The sequence below is a fragment of the Amphibalanus amphitrite genome, unplaced genomic scaffold (assembly GCF_019059575.1).
Source record: "Amphibalanus amphitrite isolate SeventyFive unplaced genomic scaffold, NRLGWU_Aamphi_draft 000643F_arrow, whole genome shotgun sequence".
Lineage (NCBI taxonomy): Eukaryota > Metazoa > Arthropoda > Thecostraca > Balanomorpha > Balanidae > Amphibalanus > Amphibalanus amphitrite.
In genome coordinates this window covers 13,013-35,198 of record NW_024882137.1, presented here as the reverse complement: position 1 = coordinate 35,198, position 22,186 = coordinate 13,013, and the positions used below count along the sequence as shown (strand labels likewise).

General features: G+C 46.2%; 1 protein-coding gene across 1 annotated transcript in view; it reads left to right on the top strand.

Moving 5' to 3' along the window:
• Positions 1–21,086, top strand: part of LOC122363854 (dual specificity protein phosphatase 1-like) — a gene marked incomplete at its 3' end in the record, with an annotated part of 117,430 nt that extends 96,344 nt beyond the window's left edge. Inside the window, exon 5 of the mRNA XM_043333647.1 lies at positions 21,006–21,086. Within this exon, the coding sequence (XP_043189582.1) occupies positions 21,006–21,086 (81 nt within the window). The remainder of the gene's footprint in view (positions 1–21,005) is intronic.
• Between the last annotated feature and the right edge of the window lie 1,100 nt (positions 21,087–22,186).

The window sequence follows — 22,186 nt, the reverse complement described above, 5'->3', positions numbered from 1 at the left end:
CGATTTTCGGCCGACCGCCGCTCTCGCCGACACCATGCTATCCCTATGGGAGCACCCTTTTGCACGTGCCGACGGCGCACCCTTGGTCCGATCACGCCCAAATTTTAATACAAAGGCCGCCCACGCCCACAGATACGGCATGCCAAATTTCACGCCGATACGCGGCGCCTTTCAGGCGCAATAAGACACATAAGTCCTGACGGACGCGGGCACGGATGGACGGACATGTTATAATTCATAATATAGATAGATATCGCCTTTTGGGGCGACTAACGGAGCGAGCGAGAGGGTGGGCCTTGCACGTGCGAATTGCGAGGGGGTACCTCCAACTGACTTGTGCACGGCACCCTACTAACTGGTCTCTAGCGATGCGCCAAATTTGGGCACAATCGGCCCAGCCGTTCTCGAGATCTGGAAGCGGCACCCTGCACGTGCGCACGTGCAAAATGGGTCCCAACTGACTTGTGCACGGCACCCTACTGACCGGTCCCTAACCGTGTACCAAATTTGAGCGCAATCGGTCCAGCCGTTCCCGAGATCTGGAAACGACCCCTGCACGTGCGCACGTGCAGCAGCACCCCAACTCTGGCACATGTATAGGTAGTGCCTAGTGGGTGCCTACCAACATGCCAACTTTCAGCGCAATCGGCCAAGTAGTTACCGAGATATTGCAACAATTACAAAACGGACACCTCTTCGTTTTGCACGTGGCACGTGCATAAGGGGTCACCCACATGCATCAGGAATAGTCCAATACTTGGTAGAAGGAATGAAGCTACCCTACAAAAATTACCGCGTGTAAATCGGTCAAGTGGTTGCTGAGATATAAGCCTCGCAAAAGCGTGACCACGGCCGGCCGGCCGGCCGGCCGGCCGCTCATACTCAGAAATTTCCGTTAATCTAAGGAAAGACTACGCTCGCTTCGCTCGCTCCGTAATTAAGAAAAAAAATCATATATAGGTGAAACAGGTAGAGGCATGGACAAAAGATTAACCCGCGAGTTGCTGGGGGGGGGGGGGCGTTAAACGCCCCCACTTTTTTCGCCGGACCATTGCATAAAAACGGCGCGCCGCAGGCGCGCCAAATTTTGTGTACCTGTAGGGAATTGATTGGAGTTTATTGTGACAAAGTTTCAAAAAAATCGGTCGGAAAATTTTTGAGATATCGAGGTTTTAGTGACGTCATGATTTCTGAGTTTTCGACCAAAAACGGCATATGTTCAAAAAATCATATAAAATCACAGAATAGACATACAGACATGCCGTAAACGCCATTAGACTGCCAATACCATGATCAATCAAATGGCTATCTTCGATTATTGATTATCGTTCCGCATTTTCCATAATCTTGAACTGAATCTTGGCAATTTTTCGTGACTACTTCACGACCATGATACATGAATTTCTTAAATTGAACTTTTTGAGCCAAACACGTACACATATGATAAAATGAATGTCACCATCGTGTTCTACGCCCCAAATTACCTATAAAACATGTGTCACAGGCTGCGAATATCAGTTTTGATTTTCGGGGATATGTGCCTACCCGGTTGACCTGACCTTGACCCTGACCTATGCTTGACTGACCCCTACATGGAGCTGACACTCTCGTAGGCCTTATAAGATGAATTGTGCACCGTTTTGACAGAGTTTATGGCGAGAGGCGCCCATTGCGAAGTCCTGAAGTCCATGCTACTGGAAGCCCGATTTCAGGTGTTTGACCTGACCTTGACCCGACCTGTGACCTCAAAATTCAACTTTAAAGTACTCATCTGAAGCGTCTCGTCGCGCTCTTTCGTTTGCCGCCTCGTGCGTTTAATTTGTCAGGCTACATAGCCACCCCACAGCAGTGCATGTCCAGTCCACTCACAAATGCCAGTGTCAGGGCATTCAGTTATATCAAATAGGTAGCAGGTGGCAGCCGGGGAAGCAACAGAACGGTCCATCCAGATAGGTACCCCGGTTTGCTGAGTATTTTACTTGCTCTTATTTTTATTTAGATAATAGATAAAAAACAAAACAAAATAAACTCATTACCTAATGAAGCTCAGGCTGGAGCAAAAGCATAGGCAGGTACCTATGTCAAATTAGAATGAAAATTTTAAATCAACCTGACCTAGCCTGACCTGACCATAACCACCTTACTTTGCCTAACAACTTAACCCGCGCGGGGCTGGGGTCTCCAGCCGAACGCGCGGGGCTGGGGGGGGTAAATTTTACCCCCCCCCCCTGTTATCTCCCGAACTAATGGTCCGATTTGGAAAATTCAAACGCCAATCGAAAGCTCTCATCACGAACTACTAAAAACATGTACTTAATTTAAAGTTTGAGGTCAAGGTCAAGGTCAGGTCAAGGGTACAAATTGCAAGTTTCTACAGTATCGGCCTTGCACCGTAGTTACCGAAGAATGGAGTCATGGACTGAGACTGATCGCCCAAAACGTGTTCTTAGGCTACCAAGACAATATTCGTTGCATACAATATCATTCAGAGGTCAAGGTCAAGGTCAGGTCAGGTCAGGTCAGGTCACCAAAAAACAAAATATAGAAAAGGGCATGTGCGACACATGTTTTATGGGTCATTTTACTCATAGAATTCAATAGGCACACTCAATAAGTGATATGGACCACATCTGGATGAATTTCAGGTCGAGGTCAGGTCAAGGTCAGGTCAAGTGAGGTCAAATTTTGAAGTTGGTTGTTAAGGCCTAAAAAGGTGTCTATCTGATGCGGTTTTTCACGGCGAATCGAATGGTGCTATTTTTGTTTCCGTACGAGGTCTAGAACTTCCAAAAAAGTCATTTTTCAAAAAGTTTGTGTGTCGTGACGTCATAAAATTTTGAATAACTCCCACATTTTTGAACCGATTCTTCTAAAATTTGGTATGTAGGTGCACATAGTCCACTTCTATGACATATATTCCGGTTTTTTCGATAGACTCAAAATTTTGGATTTTATAATGATTTTCCCAAAAAAGTTAGTTTTTTGAAAAAAAAATTTGGCCAAAGTCCAAAATTTTCAAAAAACCGAGATAGCCATTTGATAGACAAAGTAAAATTACGTATAACCTTTTTTGTTACGTCTTGATTCCTTTAAAAATGAAGATGTTAGCGGCGTTTGAACTTTTGCCGTTTTTGAGGCGAAAATGGCGAACATGACGTCACTAAAACGTCAATTTCTCAAAAATTTTCCGACGGATTTCGCTCAAATTTTCAGGGAACGTGTTAAATTGATGTAAGAAAAGGTACTGAAAGTTTGGCGGCGCTGCGCGCCGCCGTTTTTGAGATATCGCAAAAATTCGCGAGGGGGGGTAAAATTTACCCCCCCCCCAGCCCCGCGCGGGTTAATAAACATCAGTATACACCAAGTCGTAAAACTAGTTCCATTAACCCGCGCCCGGCTGGGGGTCCTGGATTTCCACGCCCTGCTGGGGGGGGGGGGTGTTTGAACACCCCCCCTTCTAACTCGGCTCCTGGGCCACGTAGCGATACGCGGAAGGCGGCGTTCGAAAGAGCGTCAAAAATAATGACGAAATCACTTCGGTCAATTTTTTGGTCAGGTCAAAGGTCAGGTCACCAGAGGTCATTGAAGGCAAAATTTCGCCGATTTCCAGGTCGAATGTCGAAAATTTCCAAGAAGCCAACGCATAACTCGGGAACCAATAGAGCTACAGCGCCGTTGAAAAGCGCATTCGATAGCCCTATTAACGCCCTTTCTGAGTAATTCTCTCAGATTTGACCTAACGTCAACGGTTTTGCCTGCAGGGGGCAAAAACTGCAAAAATAGCCGATTTTTTCGGAAACAGTTTTTCTGCAATAACTTTTGACCCAAGCCTTGTACGAGCTTACTTTTACCGGCATCGTGTTCCTCTCGTCAAGACGCATCGAATGAACTATAACTTGACCTTGACAGGTCAACTTTAAAATTTGACCTCAGGTCAAGGTCATGACCTGACCGGAAAGGGCCATGTTGCATATCAGTCGATCCGTATCGTCGAGCTGAACACATCTAAGGCGTTTTCATTGCTCTAGCATGCCTCTATCAAAAGTTATTTGCGAAACACTGTTAGATACCATTCGTGACCTAAGATGACCTCAGGGCATAAACAGGGGTCACGGACACCATTTTCATGTTCAGTGTGTCTAAACCACTTGTAATTCAGTGTTTGGGAGTGTTTATAATGTCTTTCGTCCAAAAGAGGCGCATTTCAATTTTCTCCCATTGACTTATAATGGGGAGGTCGCAAAATTGACCTGACCTTAGGTCATTGATATCAAAATTCTGAGATATACATTTTGTACATGCTATTGCTCTTAGCAATCGCTGAAAGTTTCAAAGCGATCGGTCACTCGGTGTAGCTATGACAGACATTGAAACTTTTTATGAGGTGAGGTCACTTCAAGTGACCTGGTGACCTGACCTTGAATGACCTTGGTCTGAAATCTTCACAACATGTGTAGAATTGATGTATGATAAGGTGTACCAAAAACGGCGGCGCTCCGCGCCGCCGTTTTTTGAGATATTCGCGAAAAACCACAAGGGGGGGGGTGTTCAAACACCCCCCCCAGCAGGGCGCGGGTTAAGCCCTGGATAACTCCTGCTATATTGAGCTCGATACAGCATAGATGTAGTCTCTTCAAGGCCAAATTAAAAGAGCCTACAATTGAAAACAAAAATAGATACAACAAATACAGAAACATATTGAATAATGTGATCCGCAAAGCAAAGCAAAAGTTCATAGAAGAGGAACTTGAGAAACACAAATATGAAAGCAAAAAAATGTGGGATACTATGATGAAATATACTGTTGGCAAAGAAACCAAAAACAATTACCCCTCTTCTTTCCAACATAATAACACAGTTATTGAAAAAGAATCTGAAATAGCTGAAAATTTCAATGCTTTCTTTAGTTCCATTGGAAAGAAGATCCAACAGGGACTTGGAAGAGACAGTGATCACTCGCATTCAATTATTGAAAGCTGCAGAAATAACACGAGAATTGTCCAACCAATTAGTAGAGAAGAGCTTATCAGTATCATTAAAGGTATGAAGAATGTAGGATCTGGTTATGATGGCATTAATGCTAAATTATTCAAATTGACATACACAACAATATTAGAGGATCTTGTTCACTTCTACAACCTATGTCTCAGCTCTGGTACATTCCCATCATTGCTAAAAATTGCAGTGATTAATCCAATTTATAAATCAGGTAATAGAACGCATATGAATAACTACCGCCCCATTAGTATTCTTCCCTACATGTCTAAAATACTCGAAAAAGTAATTTATACCAGGGTTGCAGCACACCTAGAAAAAAACAATATACTTAGTTCAGATCAATTTGGTTTCAGACCGGGACACTCAACTTACATACATGCCCATCGTTCTGCTGCAGAACATGGTGCTTGAGGGCTTTGAGCAAAACATGATTTCTTGTGGCATATTTTTAGATTTAAAAAAGGCTTTTGACACAGTAGACCACTCAATTTCATGCAACAAACTCAAAGCATATGGCATCACAGACAAACTCTTTTCAATTATTAGCTCCTTCTTAACAAGCAGATATCAAAGTGTCAAATTCAACAATACCATGTCTGGCCTGCAAAGAATAGCAGTGGGCGTGCCCCAAGGCTCTATCCTTGGCCCACTCCTTTTTATTCTTTTTATTAATGATTTCCCTAATATTTCTACCAAATTCAAACCTTTGCTTTATGCAGATGACACAACATTGGTATTTCAAGGAAAAAGCTATGCTGAATTGCAGTCTACATTAAATGAGGAAGTTCCCAAAATTTGCAAATGGCTCCATACAAATAAATTAGCTCTGAACACGGATAAAACTTCTTTCCAGATATACAGCAATCAGAAAGATAAAGCCACCATTAATATCCAAATGAATGGAATTACAATTAAAGAAACACAAACAGTGAAATACCTTGGTGTATTAATCGATAATGACCTCAAATGGAAAAGTCACATCAATTGCACTTCAAACATCATAAGCCGGAATATTGGTATAATTGGTCGCTCCAGGCATTTTCTAAACAGAAAGCATAGACTTCTTTTATATAACGCTTTGGTTCTACCATACCTTAACTACTGCTGTCTCCTTTGGGGTTACTCATCAAAAACGCATATGCTTAAACTAGTCACCCTTCAAAAAAAGATTATCAGAATTATTGATGATCAGCCCAGGCTGGCTCACAGTAGTCCAATTTTTGCCAAACTAAAGCTACTCAAACTAGAAGACATTGCCCAACAGCAAACCATATCACTCATGTATAATATAATCCATCTGAGATCAGCATTACCCATCATTTCCCTCTTCCAGCCAGCCCAACCCGGTAATAGAGAAAGCAGAAACACAAAACATTTTATGGAGCCATTTACAAGCAAATTATACCGCACCCAGACGTTAGCCTGGATTGGTCCGCGAATTTGGAACTCAATGATTGCAACGCATTTCCCATCCATTAGAGCTGAACCTGTATCAAAAAGAACAATAAAAGAAACATCGAAGCAGCTTATGATAGCTGAATACTAACTCCATAGCAATTATAGGTCTATTGGGATGTGGACAGGATGCTGTGAACGACTTACGGAGGAATGAATGCACGCATACAGGGTAACCGCGTAAGCTAATTAACGTAAAAGCGGGCTCCGCCGGCCTGTGGCGGAGCCCTGCGTTGCCGAGCATTGGGCCCCCGCCCCTATGACCCATCCGGGCCAACCTGGGTACCGGTCCCACTTGAAAGGGACCGGTCGGCCGTCCGGGCGGGCGGGGCGCCGGCCTGTCGGGTCGGGTCGGCGCTCCCCTCGCCCGGGCGGTGGTTAGGGGGCACCCTCGGGAAAGATGTTTTTCCGGGGGTGCGGGCGGGGGCTCGCGGCCCGCCTGGCCGTCAAACATTAAAAATTACTGTAGGATAGTAGTTCTCTTGCCCGTCTTTCCTTCCCAACTGTATTCCTTTCCGTCTTTTTTCCTCTCTCGTTGATGTTACCTCTCATTTTCGTTATATTGCATTATTTTCTACTCCAACCACCTCGGAACTGGCCTCTGTGGGCTGTCTGACGACAAGCTCTGCTTAGTTGGACAGCTTTACAGAGGCTCAGTGAATGACCTTGCTTGAATTTGACCAGAAATGTTACCTACGACCATCCACCATGTATGTATGAGTGCTCCCTCTAATCCCTTCCTCCCACTAACAATACCCTGTGTAAGTGTGCATCAGTGGGTGTTCCTGGCGTAGAAGGGCAGTCACCAACTGTTTTCAGTTGTGACCACTTTGCTTCTCTTAACCCTATTCCTGGCGGGGGGGGGGCCTCAGGAGCCCCCCCCCCCTGAGGTTTTTTGGTTATTTCTCCCAAACGCGTTGAGCTAGGAAGCTCAAATTTTCTGACTTTTCCTAAAAGGCTTCTACGCAACATGTCTGAAAATTTTGAGTTGATCTGACCTCAGGTCAGGTCACCAGAGGCGGTTTGGTGACCCTGCCTCAGAAAAGTTTGCAATCACGCCAGAGCTAGAGTTTTTGACCGATCAATTTCTTCTCTTCAGGCTTTAGTTAGGGTACCAGTATGTGCAATTTGTATATCTCGGAATTTTGATATCGGTGACCTAAGGTCAGGTCAGTTTCGCGACCTCCCCATTATAAGTCAATGGGGGAAAAATCAACTCCCTGTTTTTACCACTAAAACGGGTCGGAATGGCCCCATATACCATACATGACTTCATATACGATCAACCTTCACTACCTTGAGGTCTGTTTTGCTGTTGGGCAGCTGTGAGGTCATGTGACGTCATCAAAGGTCACCAAAGGTTTTTGGCCAATAACTCCGTACAGGAACAAGATACAGACGCGTGGATGGTCTCATTGTGTTCAGCTCGTCAAGACGCATCGAATGATATACATGATGACCTCGAGGTCACGTGACCTGAGGTCAACCTTTGACCTTGACCTTTCGAGGTCAACATATATATCATTCGATGCGGATTGACGAGAGGATCACGATGATGCCCTTAGTTTGTTCCTATCTTGACTAATTCGAAAGTTATTCGAGAAAAACTCTCTCCATATATAGCGCCGCCATTTTGACTTTTTCGACCCCTGTGACGTCATCTTTGACCTGACCTGAAAATGACCTTAGTAAAAATTGTAGATCTTGACCGTGCGTATCCGATGCCGTTTACCGCTTGTCGCTATCTTGCTTCGTTCTTGAGATCTCAGGGGGGGCCGAATCGGCCCCCCCCCCCGCCAGTTTCTTGTCCCGGCGGAGCCCGCCAGGAATAGGGTTAAGCTACTATATTAACAGCATGCATTCTCCACTGATATTACTCTCGTTTTTTGCTTTTTTTTTGTTTTTTCCTTACTCTTAGCTGGGAGTGCCGCGACTTATCATTTTAAGTTCACTGGTGTTAACGTAAGGTTCTGTGTGTCGCTGGGATAGAGGGAGGGGGCACTCCTGGTCACCTGTTCATGGGTGGCGGTGTAGAAAAAAAAAAATCTATCTTGTGTTGTGTTCTTGTCCCTTATGTCTCATAGCCAAGGCCAAGGGTGGGGATTTTCCAGGGAAGTTCGGGGGGCAAAAAGTCGTCAAACCTACAATGTCCGATTGTTAATCTAGATAAAGTGCAACACTGAATCAATTCTTTTAATGAAAAAATAATATTTTGCATCACAAAGGCATTTCAAAGTTCCTCAATGCGAACAAGATTGGTTTGCTAAGCAACTACCCAGCTAACAATTTGCCGTTGTTACAACGTCGTTTAAACGTTGTCAAATGGTTACCACAACGTCCCGATTTATCGTTGTGACAACGTAATTTTGTAGACTCCAGACAACGGCGTGACAACGTCATCCGACCATGCATTTGAATGTCATCACAACGTTTCTGTAACGTGGCCGTGACGTCCCAAAACTGTTCTTACAACGTCCCGCCAACGTTATGAAATGTTTTCTGTAACGTACCAACAGTGTTTCTGGAACGTTGTCACCACGTTTCCGCAACGTGACTACAAGGAGTATAGAACGCTTTGGCAACGTCTCTGCGACGTTTTTATCAGAACCGAGGTCATCAATGGTCAATGACCCGACCTGACCTTCAGGTGACCTTGACACCCACACAACTGCATGGGACCAGCAGTAGTCACATGTTTGAACGCCTGAAACCACGAAAAGACTGCAAACACACGGCTAATGCGAGCCGGCATATGCCGAATCGCGATTCGGGCCAAACATGGTCACGAGAAACAGGTCATAGGTCAACGGTCATTTGGGTCAGGGTCATGAAATTTTGAGGGTGGGTGTAAAATTGATAAATTCGAGGGTATTGCAAGTTTCGTCGCGATCGGACGTTTTTTACTCGAGTTATTCACGAAAAACCGAAGGGTCCGTTCAACCACTCCCCCTATACTGGCGAGTGTTAAAAAAAACACACAACCTAAATGGCAAAAATATGCGGGCAATTCCATGACAGATCACCTAGGCATGTTCACCATGACCTCTCCGATTTTGCTCAAATTTGGCATGCAAGTTGACCTATGGGCACTACTTCGTCCCAGTAAATTTTTAATCTCTAGGTCACAGGGGTCATGAGATATGGGTCATGCAAATTTTTAGGTTTTCCGGAACATTGAAATATAAAGTATTTTTTATCTCTGCAACGGTTCACCGGATCAAAAAAAGTTATATATGAAATAAAAAGCACAAAGGCTGGTGCGTCTAGCAAAAATGTGAACGAAACCCCAAGGTCATTTTTTGACCCTTTGACCTCGTGACCTTTTCTTGACCCCGTGACCTTTCAAATTTGTCCTATTTTAAAAATTCTGATTTTTTCTATCAGAGATGTCTTATCCATGCTCTTAATAGTGGTATGTGATTTGGTTGGTATATCGGACCCGTTGACCTCAAACTGAGGTCAACAATGTGGTCATGACCTGACATGAAAATGACATCTGCCAAGAACGTCGAGAATCATAGGCAATATGGGTGTCATATGAAAGCTTACTTCACGGAGAATACATTGGTGGTGTTTTTGAGTAGGTATGGGCCGGGTCAAGGTCACATTAGGTCAGTGACCTAACACAGCATTGTGTTCTTTGAAGGTGGCGTATTTAATTTGTTTGGTAAGCCCAGTGATCAGCACACAATAAAAAAGGAAACAAAACGTCATAAAACGTCTTTTTTATTCAAAAAGCAGAGATAAAATGCACACATACCCATATAAACACACTCGCAAAAACACACACATTCATACACCTTGTTCGAGGAAGTTCTTTCAAACAAACCCCAGTGACACACGCGCTGTGAAGAACGAGTCTCAGAAGACTCGGAACAGTTTGAAGGCTGCTATGGTATTGGAGTCGAGCAGTACAAAGCGGTGAAACGTCCTGGTACCCTTCACCATGCGGGCACTTGTGAAGCGTTCTTTCATTTTTGTCTTCGTTTCTGCTATTTTGCTATTTGCGTTGCGGGAGCTGACGCGGGAGCTGAAGCGGCATTTCAGGCAGTGGTTATTCCCCACATTTGAAATGAATGCCCAAGACTAAAAAATACACTACTTCTCTGTCCGAGCAGCGTCCCAGTACAAGAACAAATACAATTTTGCAAATATATGTCATCATGCCGAGGATTTCGGTGTTCAATGAGAGTGGATTTTTTTGCCACCTCGCATGGCAAAAGCGCATGCGATGGTATTGGTAATACTGTGAGGACCACCTTACCGATAAAATGCATTTCTTCTTCGTTTCGGCAACGCAAATAGCAGGAACGAAGACGAAAATGAAAGAGAACGGTTCACAAGTGCCCGCACGGTGAAGGGTAGGTAGTAGGTACACTCGGGGGCAGATTGATGTTCCACCACTCCCTATACCCATCGGGCTCCCATGGCTCAGCACTGGCTGCTGCCAGTGGCAGCACTGGCAGCACTGGCAGCACTGGCACTGGCAGGCAGTGCTGAGCAGTGCTGAGGGCAGGCAACACTGGCAGCAGCCACTGCTGATCCATGGGAGCCCGATGGGTAGGGAGGTCACTGACCTAATGTGACCTTGACCCGGCCCATACCTACTCAAAAACACCACCAATGTATTCTCCGTGAAGTAAGCTTTCATATGACACCCATATTGCCTATGATTCTCGACGTTCTCGGCAGATGTCATTTTCATGTCAGGTCATGACAACATTGTTGACCTCAGTTTGAGGTCAACGGGTCCGATATACCAACCAAATCACATACCACTATTAAGAGCATGGATAAGACATCTCTGATAGAAAAAATCAGAATTTTTAAAATAGGACAAATTTGAAAGGTCACGGGGTCAAGAAAAGGTCACGAGGTCAAAGGGTCAAAAAATGACCTTGGGGTTTCGTTCACATTTTTGCTAGACGCACCAGCCTTTGCGCTTCTTATTTCATATATAACTTTTTTTGATCCGGTGAACCGTTGCAGAGATAAAAAATACTTTATATTTCAATGTTCCGGAAAACCTAAAAATTTGCATGACCCATATCTCATGACCCCTGTGACCTAGAGACTAAAAATTTACTGGGACGAAGTAGTGCCCATAGGTCAACTTACATGCCAAATTTGAGCAAAATCGGAGAGGTCATGGTGAACAATTGGAAAAAAATTAGGTGATTTGTCGTGGAATTGCCCATGCACATGCGACAACCTATACTGAAAAAAACGTGCATCATTTTTTAACGTAGCCGACAAATTGTAATTACCCCAAGTTCAGGCAGATGTATGTTGGAAAATGCCCTATGTGAAACACACTACGGCGGAAATAAAATACCCTACGGCGCACACTGGTCGGAAACGCTCCAGCGAGAGGCCAGCGGCCTTTCCGCAAAAGTTTTTTGCTTGTTATTCCACAACTAGTGAAGCAAACTTCATAAAACTTTACATACCTTCTCTGTCATATGTAAGCTATCATTTGGATGTCAAGCACTAAATATATGACGTGAATCTGTTAAGTTATGACGTCATAACTGAGTATAATACAGGATCTAGCACCACTTTAAGTCAACAAGGGAAATTGGGAGCTGCTATTCGGGCACCGGGAATGGTTTCATGCACTCCTTGCAAGGTCCAGTGCTTCACTTTAGCATTGTTGACTTTGCGTGACGTCATTTATGACGTCACTAAGGCCATATAAGTTTTTCGTCAATAACTCCTGATCAGATGGAGCTAGAGAGTCGGGAAAGCCACCATTGGACTCAGGAAGACCTGCCGAATCGAATGATATGCGACATGACCTCCTTCAACCATTTTCGTGACCTGAGGGGCTCCGACCTGACCTTGACCAGAGGTTAACACCTTAAGTTGACTTCACCCGAACACCAAGTATAGCATTCAACGCGCCTGAGCTAGACAAACACGATGATGCCAAAATCGCGGCAGTGCGACCATTTTTGGCAAAGTAATTTACCTAAAAACGAGCCCGTGCCTTGTGGCACTTACCTGACCTAAGAGGCCACTGGCTGACCTAAGACCTTAAAATCGGGTAGTACCTAATTGTTGCGTCTTATAACGGCACACAAGCTCGTTTTTTTTCCGCGAGGCTCTAGCTCAATTAGAGGCGAAACGGCGAGGGAGTTGTACCAACCCTCCCCGGTCAATATAGAAAACCAATCGGTCCGGCCAGGGTTAAATACCGGAATTGTGATCTAATGTAAAAAGACGGCCCAAGGTAACCTGACGTCACTGACAGGAATCCTATATTTGCAGCGTCTTATATTCACGAAGGTTTCAATTTCCACTTTCTTCAGCCGAGTGATGGCTGTCAATAGCAAGGCTCTCTAAATGCAAGCCGTAATCGCCACGCAATATGTGGAAGGCTTTTGATGTCAATGCATACATAAATGCATACATAAAATGCGCTTTTCACAAAATTCATAAACTCAAGCGCATCTGTTTTTAATACCAGTCAACTACGCATGGATGCGTGCAGGCCACACAGGTCAGCGTAAGCCGGGCGCGGCGGCCGAGCCGAAACTGGGGCGGGGCGGGCGGTACTTGGGTAGGAAGAGCGGCTCCTGCAAATTTTGCGCAAATATGCGCAGTTAGCTTTTATGTTGCCCTGGTGTAAATTTAAATCCTGCTTCATCTCACAAAAAAATCAGAGTGGAACTAGATGGGACTACCTGTTGTTTCCTTACCTAAACTTAGCAGTTATATTCCAGAATCACTGTAGGAGAGCCTTCATAAAAAAAAGCTACAGTAAATCTTAGTTAGGGAAAAAGTATACCAAAAATTTTGCACTGACCAGTCGGCAACTTCATAACGAACATTTTGATGCATAATATGTGGGATCTCAATTTGGTGTCTATCAGCAATAAGACTCTGAATATCCGGCTCAAGAAACCTCTTGCTCCGCGTCAGTTTCCGAGTTTTGGGATACCCCATCTTCGGGGGCTGATTACAGTTATTTTTGGTCACCCGGATTAGTTTTTTTGGCCTAAGTATAATAATTTGATCAATTTCAAATCGATCTATATAAAAAATAATCCGAAACTCCGGAATCGCCCGTGGCCTCTCGTGAGGGCGTTTCCGACCAGTGTTCGGCGGCGGGCGGAGCTCGGTTGCAATTTGTAAATACGCACCTTCACTACCTTGAGTCCTGTTTTGCTGTTGGGCAGCTGTAAGGTCATGTGACATCATCAAAGGTCACCAAAGGTTTTTTTGCCAATAGCTCCTTACAGGAACAAGATACAGCCGCGCGGATGGTCTCATTGTGTTCAGCTCGTCAAGACGCATCAATGATATACCTACATGATGACTTAGAGGTCACGTGACTTGAGGTCATTCTTTGACCGTGACCTTTCGAGGTCAACATATATATGGTTCGATGCGGATTGACGAGAGGATCACGATGGTGCCCTTAGTTTGTTCCTAGCTTGACAAATGCGAAAGTTATTCGAGAAACACTCCAAATCTAGCGCCGCCATTTTGACTTTTTGACCCCTGTGACGTCATCTTTGACCTGACCTGAAAATGACCTGCGTAAAAATTGTAGACCTTGTCCGTGCGTACCCCATGTCATTTACCGCTTGTCGCTATCTTGCTTCGTTCTCGAGATCTCAGGGGGCGGTCATCCGCCCCCCCCCCTCCCCGTCGGTTCTAAGTTGGCGCAGACCCCCGTCGGTGCTTGGGTTAAGCCTATGGGTAATGGGAAAACATTCAATTCGGAAAATACTGGAGATATCCGCTTCGTTCTATCACTTTTGTGCTTTGAAACCACATACCAAACAGTATGTCACTTGGTGCTCTTTGTTTGGTTTACTTATCAATGGGTCAGGTCAAATGAGGTCAACTGAGGTCAAATGACGTTTGTGCCAATAACTTGTCACTCACATAATAAAGATATGGATACTTTCGATAGATTTCGAAGATATGTAAAGATACTTTCGAAATGGTATCATTGGGTTCCTCTTGAACAGCCGAGTCGAATAATATGCAACATTACGCATTTCGACTATTCTTAAGGCTTAAGTTGTACTTTAGATGTGCTTAACTTTTTAACAGGGACGGTGCCACAGGGGGGCAAGGGGGCAGATAACTCTGAACACTGGGGCCCTCTTTCAGCCAGCAGGTCAGGTATGGACGGAATACTCTCTGGCTGTGCAGAAAGAAGACTTCTGGGCAGAGCTGTAGAAATGACTTCAGGAGTGGGGAATCAAGCTAAAAGGGGCCTTCTCAAGGTGCCGCCGCCAAAATAAAACTTACGTGCTTTGGCCCATGTTTTTGGAAAAGGGCCCAATTTAGCAAACAAAAAGTGACAGAAAATCATTTATTTTGTATCCTGGGTGATTGTGGCCTTGTCCTATCTTCCCAGGCTGTAGAAAGGGCCCGGGCCAAAGAGGGCCCATGCCACGTCTGAGAGGACCCATTCAATATATGAAAGGGCCCAGGCAAGGTCTGGGAGGTACCACATTATGCCTGAGAAGGAGAGGGCCCATACCAGTCATGACAGGGCCCACAGCGGTGCTGAGATGGCCCTTGGAAGAAGTGCGAGATGCGAGAGCCTGTAAAATGCCTGAGAGGCCGTGACAGGGTCCATATCAGTACTGAGAGAGCCCACAGCAGGGCCCATAACAGTACTGAGGGGGGCCACCACAAGTTATGTGATGGCCCGTACCCTGACATATTACTGAGGGTTATGTCAGTTAATGGCAATCATGGAAGGACCCCAGCAGTACTGAGAGGACTGTTGCAGTGTTGCAATGACTAGGAAGGTACCATTATAAGTCAATGGAGAATAATAAAAATGCCTCTAGATCCGTGTGTACGCATAGGAGCAGTCCAAATATCTCAGAATCACAATGATTTGGACCACCCGTGACAACCAAGGTGCCTTTTTTTGCTGATGGCGTCTAGAAAGGTCATCCGAGGTCATTTGAGGCTACAAACAGTTTTTGCCGATAACTCTCGATTGGAAATAGATATGACGCTGGGGAGGGCCTCATTGTGTTTATCTTGTCGAGACGCATCGACTGCAATGCGACATGACCTTTTTCGGTCAGGTCATGACCTTGAGCTGAGGTCAAATTTTCAAGTTGACCTTTCAAGGTCAACTTATAGTTCATTCGACGTGTCTCGACAAGAGGAACACGATTCTGGCAATAGAAATGTCGTGGCTTTTCTTAATCAAAAGTTATTGTCGAAAACACTTTTCATAAAAACAGCTATTTTTGGAGTTTTTGCGCTCTAGAGGCTAAACCATTGACCTGAGGTCAATTTTGATAATGACCTAATTAAAAGAAGAGTTCAAAATTTATCGATTGCTTTTCCGTGCGTTTTTCTAGCTATCACAGTTCCTGAGATAAATGCATCCTTTCTGAAAAATATAATGACATTTTGCAAATTTTGACCTTTGATGACCTCCAGTGACCCCATTATTGGTCTAAGATGAAAAATGACTTAAATGCTTTCAAACGTACGCATTGAGAGCTATCGACTGCTTTTTACCGTGTCTTTCTAGCCCTCTTAGTTTTTGAGTTAGAGGTGGATGGTAACATATGCCCCCCCCCCCCCCACTAGGGCGAAGTTGGCTGAGACCGCCACTAAGGCGCGAGTTAGGTAAACTGGATGATGTTTGAAGGTTAAAAAAAAAAGTTTCTAGTTGCCCGATATTCAGGGGCGTAGCCAGGATTTCCTCAAGGAGGGGGCCAAACGCTTAGGGGCCCAAGATAACCCCCTCAAAATCCAAAAAGTCATCGGGTTGCATCCATTATTTTTTTTTTTTGGAGGGGGCCCAAATAAATAGAAAAAAAAAATATTTATTAACAAAAAATGTTAGAACTGAGGGGGTAAGCACTTAAGCAGTCCATGAGCCCCTGTTAGATAGGCCCACGAATAGTTTCATAGAGTCGCCAGCCGGTTCTGAGGGCGGTCTGAGGGCCCGTAGGTCGGATGAGGGCTCTTCAGACCGCCACAGGCCCCTACAGCCCGTGAGAGCCTCGTAAGCCGTCTGAGGGTCATATAAGCCGTCTGAGGGCCACTCAGACCGACAAAAGGCCCCCTGCACTTGCCAGAGGCCCAGTCAGACCGACGGAGGGCCTTCTCAGACAAACTAAGGACCCGTTCAGGTCATTTGAGTGCCTCCTCAAACCGATAGGGGCCCCTCAGATCGACAGTGGATCCGATCCGAGCTCCCTCACAACCGATATAGGGTCACACCAACAGTCGGAACGCATTGATTCTGTTTACACACCGTTGGACCCAAGTTGGACCCATCCCGTCCAACTGGCCCCCTGGTTTCAATAGTGCCCCAAGGCTAAAATTGGGGCTCTCTTGGCCAAAGTATAACTACTCAGCTGTGTCAAAGGATCTGCCGCAGGGGCCTTTGCGTCGCCAAGGGCCCACTGTGTCAGTCAGGGACCCCTATGATATAAGGACCTCTGGCTTCCAGGGGGGGCATGGTCCCTTTGGCCCCCTCCTTGGCTATGCCACTGCAGGTGACAAACGTTCTTTCAGGCGACCAGGGGGCAGGGGCCAGGCGACCAGGCCCCCAGGCGACTAGCCCCCCCCCCAAGCGACCAGGGGCCCCTAGGCGACCAGGGGCCCCAGGAAACCGGGGGTCCTCGGATAGGTGCAGGGGCCCATTGGGTCATCAGGGGCACCTCGGGTAGCCAGGGCCACAGAAATGAAACTTCGATATCAATTTCCTTCCGAGTAAAAGACGTTTTATCAAGTGTTTGAAAAAATATCCCGGGGCCTAAGGGCCCCCATGGCGCCTTCTGCGCTCAAGGGGGGGCCATTGCCCCCGTGGCCCCTCCCCATTGGCTACGCTCCTGCCGATATTGGTATTCATGGACAAAGCCACCATAGGTGAAGCAACGTATCTCTTTGGTGAAGGATACCTTTCACCAAAGTTTTAGATTGGTGAAGGATCCTTCACCATCTCGAGCAATGCATGTGAGGGTCTTCGCCAATGCTTAGAACGACTGGTTCGACGGTTGATCTAATGAAAAAGGAATAGCAAGGCCAAATGGGATGAACAAAAGGCTAAGACAGCAACAGGCACCCAATTATCCCGTCCTTTTAGTTATGAAGTGGTATCCATACCTTCTCCACAATTCAAGCCATTTTTTATAAATGATTGGTAGGTAAAGTTTAAAACTAAATTGAAGTTGTTAAACGTGTAAATGTATCTAAGTAAGTGCCGTGAATATCAAAATAAATTGGCTTGTTTTTACTCGTGGAAAATTTGTAGGACTTTGGTGACGAAAAAAGAGCAATGGAGCATAACTTTAGGCATAAGAGCACCCGTGTGTAGCATCTACCTAGGTCCCTCAATGGTCCAAAAAGCGGCCCCGTTTACATGACCGGTTTACGTCAATTGCAAAGGAGTTCATGTTCGTAAGGATTTATGCTGGTCTCTCAGTATCATGCATCAAGGATTAAGTATTTCAATTTCATTGGCTCCCTCCAGCCCTCAGGCTCAGGCCACTGGTGAGTGTGAGAGGCCCGCGTGAGACAGATGGCTGAACCTGCACCCATATCAGCATAAACCCTTTCAGACATTATGTAAGCCTTGGCACCAATGTAAAGGACAATCCAGGGCCCATAGATTTCGGTGAGAGCATTCAGAGGTTTTCGTCAGCATTGCCAGCCTTTAAATGCCAGTATGGGCCTCCAGGAAGGTACAAGCACGGGCCTTTCGAAAGGTGGTTGGGGACGGTGTAGAAAAGTGTTGCCAGTTGCAGAAAATGTATGGCCAATGTCCGTCCAACGTCCGGCAGTTAAGTAGACTCTCCGTCCAAAGATGTTCAAGCCAGCCATTTCACAGTGGGGATTTTTCCGATCTAGCGCGTCTTAATTCCAAAAATCATTTTTGGGTTTTTGTTAATTTTTTGTGTCAGTGGGGCTAAGAAATGTCTGAATTTTTCTTATATGGCATTGTTTTATCTGTATGACCAGTGTACATACGAAGGTGCAAAGCCATAAAAATACAATAGGATTAGGAGATCATTGCTACACACACTCCGCTGCGGTAAAGGCACTATGCATGGCGGATAGGCACATGGAATGTGATGTACGACCCGTGAAATATGCAGACTCGTGTTTGGCCAGAGGCAGCGTCTCAGATCTGTTGTGTATTGGAGCTCCAATCGGGTAGGTACTACAGCAGCACGCGTGCGTGCCCGTGGCGAGCGCCAGGCCCCGTGGGCCGCGGCGCCTAGCGTACGTACGGTGTGTCTAAAAAGTATGTCCCCTGGTTTTGCTCTCCCACCGTAGGCGAATCGGTAACTTGGCGGAATCCGCCATCGAGGTAGGGAGGGTCGGAGAGGGGAAGGGAGGGGAAGGAGGGGCAACCGCTCGGGACCAGACGATACCTGGCTGACCCCGCGCTCCCTCCATGACCTCCGTCCTGCCCTCAGGCGAGGACCGATTTCCTCGGCCCGTAGCGGCCGAGCGGTGAAGCCGAGCTCGCGGGGCGCGACCGCACTGGCCCAATCTTATAAAGGGAGTGCTATTCTTTTCACGGCATTAGGTAATATTTATAGTGATACGAGCACTCAGCAGTGGATGTGTGAAAATACAGTCCAAAATAAGCGGAAGCATCAAGCACACAATTCATTCAAAATATGCTCTCCCATTCCAATAAAGTCACCACTTCTATGGCGGGAGTATTTTCTTAGAGCGTAAAATTCGCGCTGCTGCAAACGAAGACACTATCGAACTTCATGAAATCGGGCGCTGGGATCCCGTCAATATACGATGAAATTAAATGCGTTAAAACAATTTTGCACGTAATAGCCGTTTCCTTTAGCCAATGCCCAGTGACGTCATATCCATTCCCCGGCGTTTATAAGACTGCCCCCCCTCCCCAGCACCGCACGAGGAAGATTGTTCAGAGAGAGAGAGAGAGAGAGAGAGAGAGAGAGAGAGAGAGAGAGAGAGAGAGAGAGAGAGAGAGAGAGAGGAGAGAGAGAGAGAGAGAGAGAGAGAGAGAGAGAGAGAGAGAGAGAGAGAGAGAGAGAGAGAGAGAGAGAGAGAGAGAGAGAGAGAGAGAGAGAGAGAGAGAGAGAGAGAGAGAGAGAGAGAGAGAGAGAGAGAGAGAGAGAGAGAGAGAGAGAGAGAGAGAGAGAGAGAGAGAGAGAGAGAGAGAGAGAGAGAGAGAGAGAGAGAGAGAGAGAGAGAGAGAGAGAGAGAGAGAGAGAGAGAGAGAGAGAGAGAGAGAGAGAGAGAGAGAGAGAGAGAGAGAGAGAGAGAGAGAGAGAGAGAGAGAGAGAGAGAGAGAGAGAGAGAGAGAGAGAGAGAGAGAGAGAGAGAGAGAGAGAGAGAGAGAGAGAGAGAGAGAGAGAGAGAGAGAGAGAGAGAGAGAGAGAGAGAGGGGGGGGGTTTGGTGTTTTGCAAATTTTGCATTGTTGACCTTGAGGTCAACATCAGTTGACCTCAACCGAACAAAACGTATGCCTACCATTCGACACCTCTGAGTGAGGCGAAATAAACGATTATGCAAAAACCGCGGCTCTGCGGCAATTTTGCGGTTATTTATCAAAAACCGATTTCTTGCCTTGGGCTATATTACCTGACCCTGACCTGGTTAACGCGTTATAAGTTTTCTCGGCGAACACTATTGTTTATTAGGCGTCTACCAAAGATGAACTATCCAAAGTTCTCACTTTATGAAAATAATGTAAAATTTCCTTTTTATTTCAATTTTGTTTTTCTTTCTGATAAATTAAAGGAAAACTGAAACAAAACATTAAAATAGCAAAAACAAAAATGACGAGTGTATTTTTCTGTCACAAATTTCCAGGAGTGTTTTTGCAGCGATAGTAGCTCGGCATCGTTTACTTCGATCCGGATATTGTTGTTCAATGGTGGCCTCTGCGAACTTAGAAAAGCTGTTTATGGTCATGAAGGCCTGCATTGGCACACTATTACCACGATGTGGTTAGCCAGATGTTTTTCTTCAACGCTCCCTTTTGGCTCAGACCTCAGACACGTCGCTAAACGTGGCACCCGTAGCAAACGTGTCAAACGTGGCAAAACTTCACAGTCTCTACGAACCCTCATCAGCACTCCTTGGCTTGGTGTGTGACCCCTGCCCTTTGGCCGAGACAGCCGTCAGCCTGTCTGCGGCTGCGCCGCGCGCCGCGCGGCGCACCGCTCCTTAGCGGGCGGGGGAGCCCACACCCCTCCCTCCTTCCCGAGGTCGTGTCACGAAGGTTCGGGATTACGCTACTATCAGCCACTGCGTAGCTGCCGCCCAGCGCATGGGAATGCGTGGTTTGGTCCGGATTCAGCCAACTACCGGCTCGCGACACCAGCGCCGCGTGGTGGCGAGGGGACATTCTTTTTAGACATACTATACGCGCCGCGCCGGCCGGGCCGCAGCGGCACACTCAGCAGAGCCGCGCGCGCACAGAGAGGGCGCTTCACTTGGGCGCCGCCCGCGCGTAACATGTACGAATACAAACCAACATTTGGTTGGTCCTGTGCATTTGCTTATTTTAGGTGCTCGCACGAACTGTGATTGATGTTTTGCCGGCCGGCAGGATATTTAAGTTTATCACGGAGGCGCTGGAGTCGGGCGGCCGTGTCCTCATCCACTGCGATCAGGTGAGAACGCTCACCGGGTGAGAACGCTCACCGGGTGAGAACGCTCAGCGGGTGATAACGGTGGCCAGGTGAGAACGGTGGCCAGGTGAGAATTTCTTCTTTTTTTTTTTGGTCACTCGAGAGGGTTACGGCTTACGGTTGCAATGTGAACTGATCACTTTTCGGTCGCCGTCTTTCATCAGCATGCGGCCAGCTTGAGGCGCTTCTCGGCTCATGTTAACCCGAGCATGAGTGGGGGGGGGGGGCGGGGCTCTACAAAGCCCCTCCCGTTTTTCTGCAATATCTTCTTATCTGCTTGATGTATCAACAAGAACCTTACAGTATCTCCAGCAGAATCAATTTAACACCTTGTGTTTAAATTTCAACTCTAGCTGCCATAGGTCGGCCGGAAATGACGTCAGAGTGACGTCATAATGGCCGATTTTGATACTAAAAACTGGCCAGGGCCCGTAACTAAGAAACTATACGAGATACAGACGTGCTTTTGGGCTCAAACGGAACTTTGGAGACTAACGACCATTTAGAGTACAAAATGTGTCGGACCAGATGCTTATGTACTGAATACTGACGTCACAAGTGTCACGAAACATATACAAATATTGTCATGTTCTAGCTATGAATGCACGAGCATTTAGGTATCTGTAAATTTAGAGTTATCATGGGCCTGAAGAAGGCTCATCGATGAGGCAAGTCAAGGCTGAGGACATGACCTTATTAATTAGCGTTGATAACCTCAGGTGACCTTGAATGCTCAGGAGTTATTCACGTAGGACCTACAATCTTTATACTTATTTCAAAAACATTTTCAAACGCATGTTTTGATATCAAATTGATGTCAACCCTGTCCCCACGTAAGTCCAGAGTCTTGTATGTTTTACGTCACATGACGTCAGGGGCGGATCCAGCTAATCCGTTTGGAGAGGGCAAAAGTTTCTGACCCATTCGGTGACCCCGACCCACCGTCGCGCCGGTGACTTTACAACGCTACACTTCATCTGCAATCTGCATGCGTGCGGTTCAGGGAGTTCCATGTGTTATCAGCATACCGGCCTAAACAATGAGCAGCGAGCCGTCAGCTCCATCCTTCAGAATGATTGTGACGGAAGGACCTGCTTTT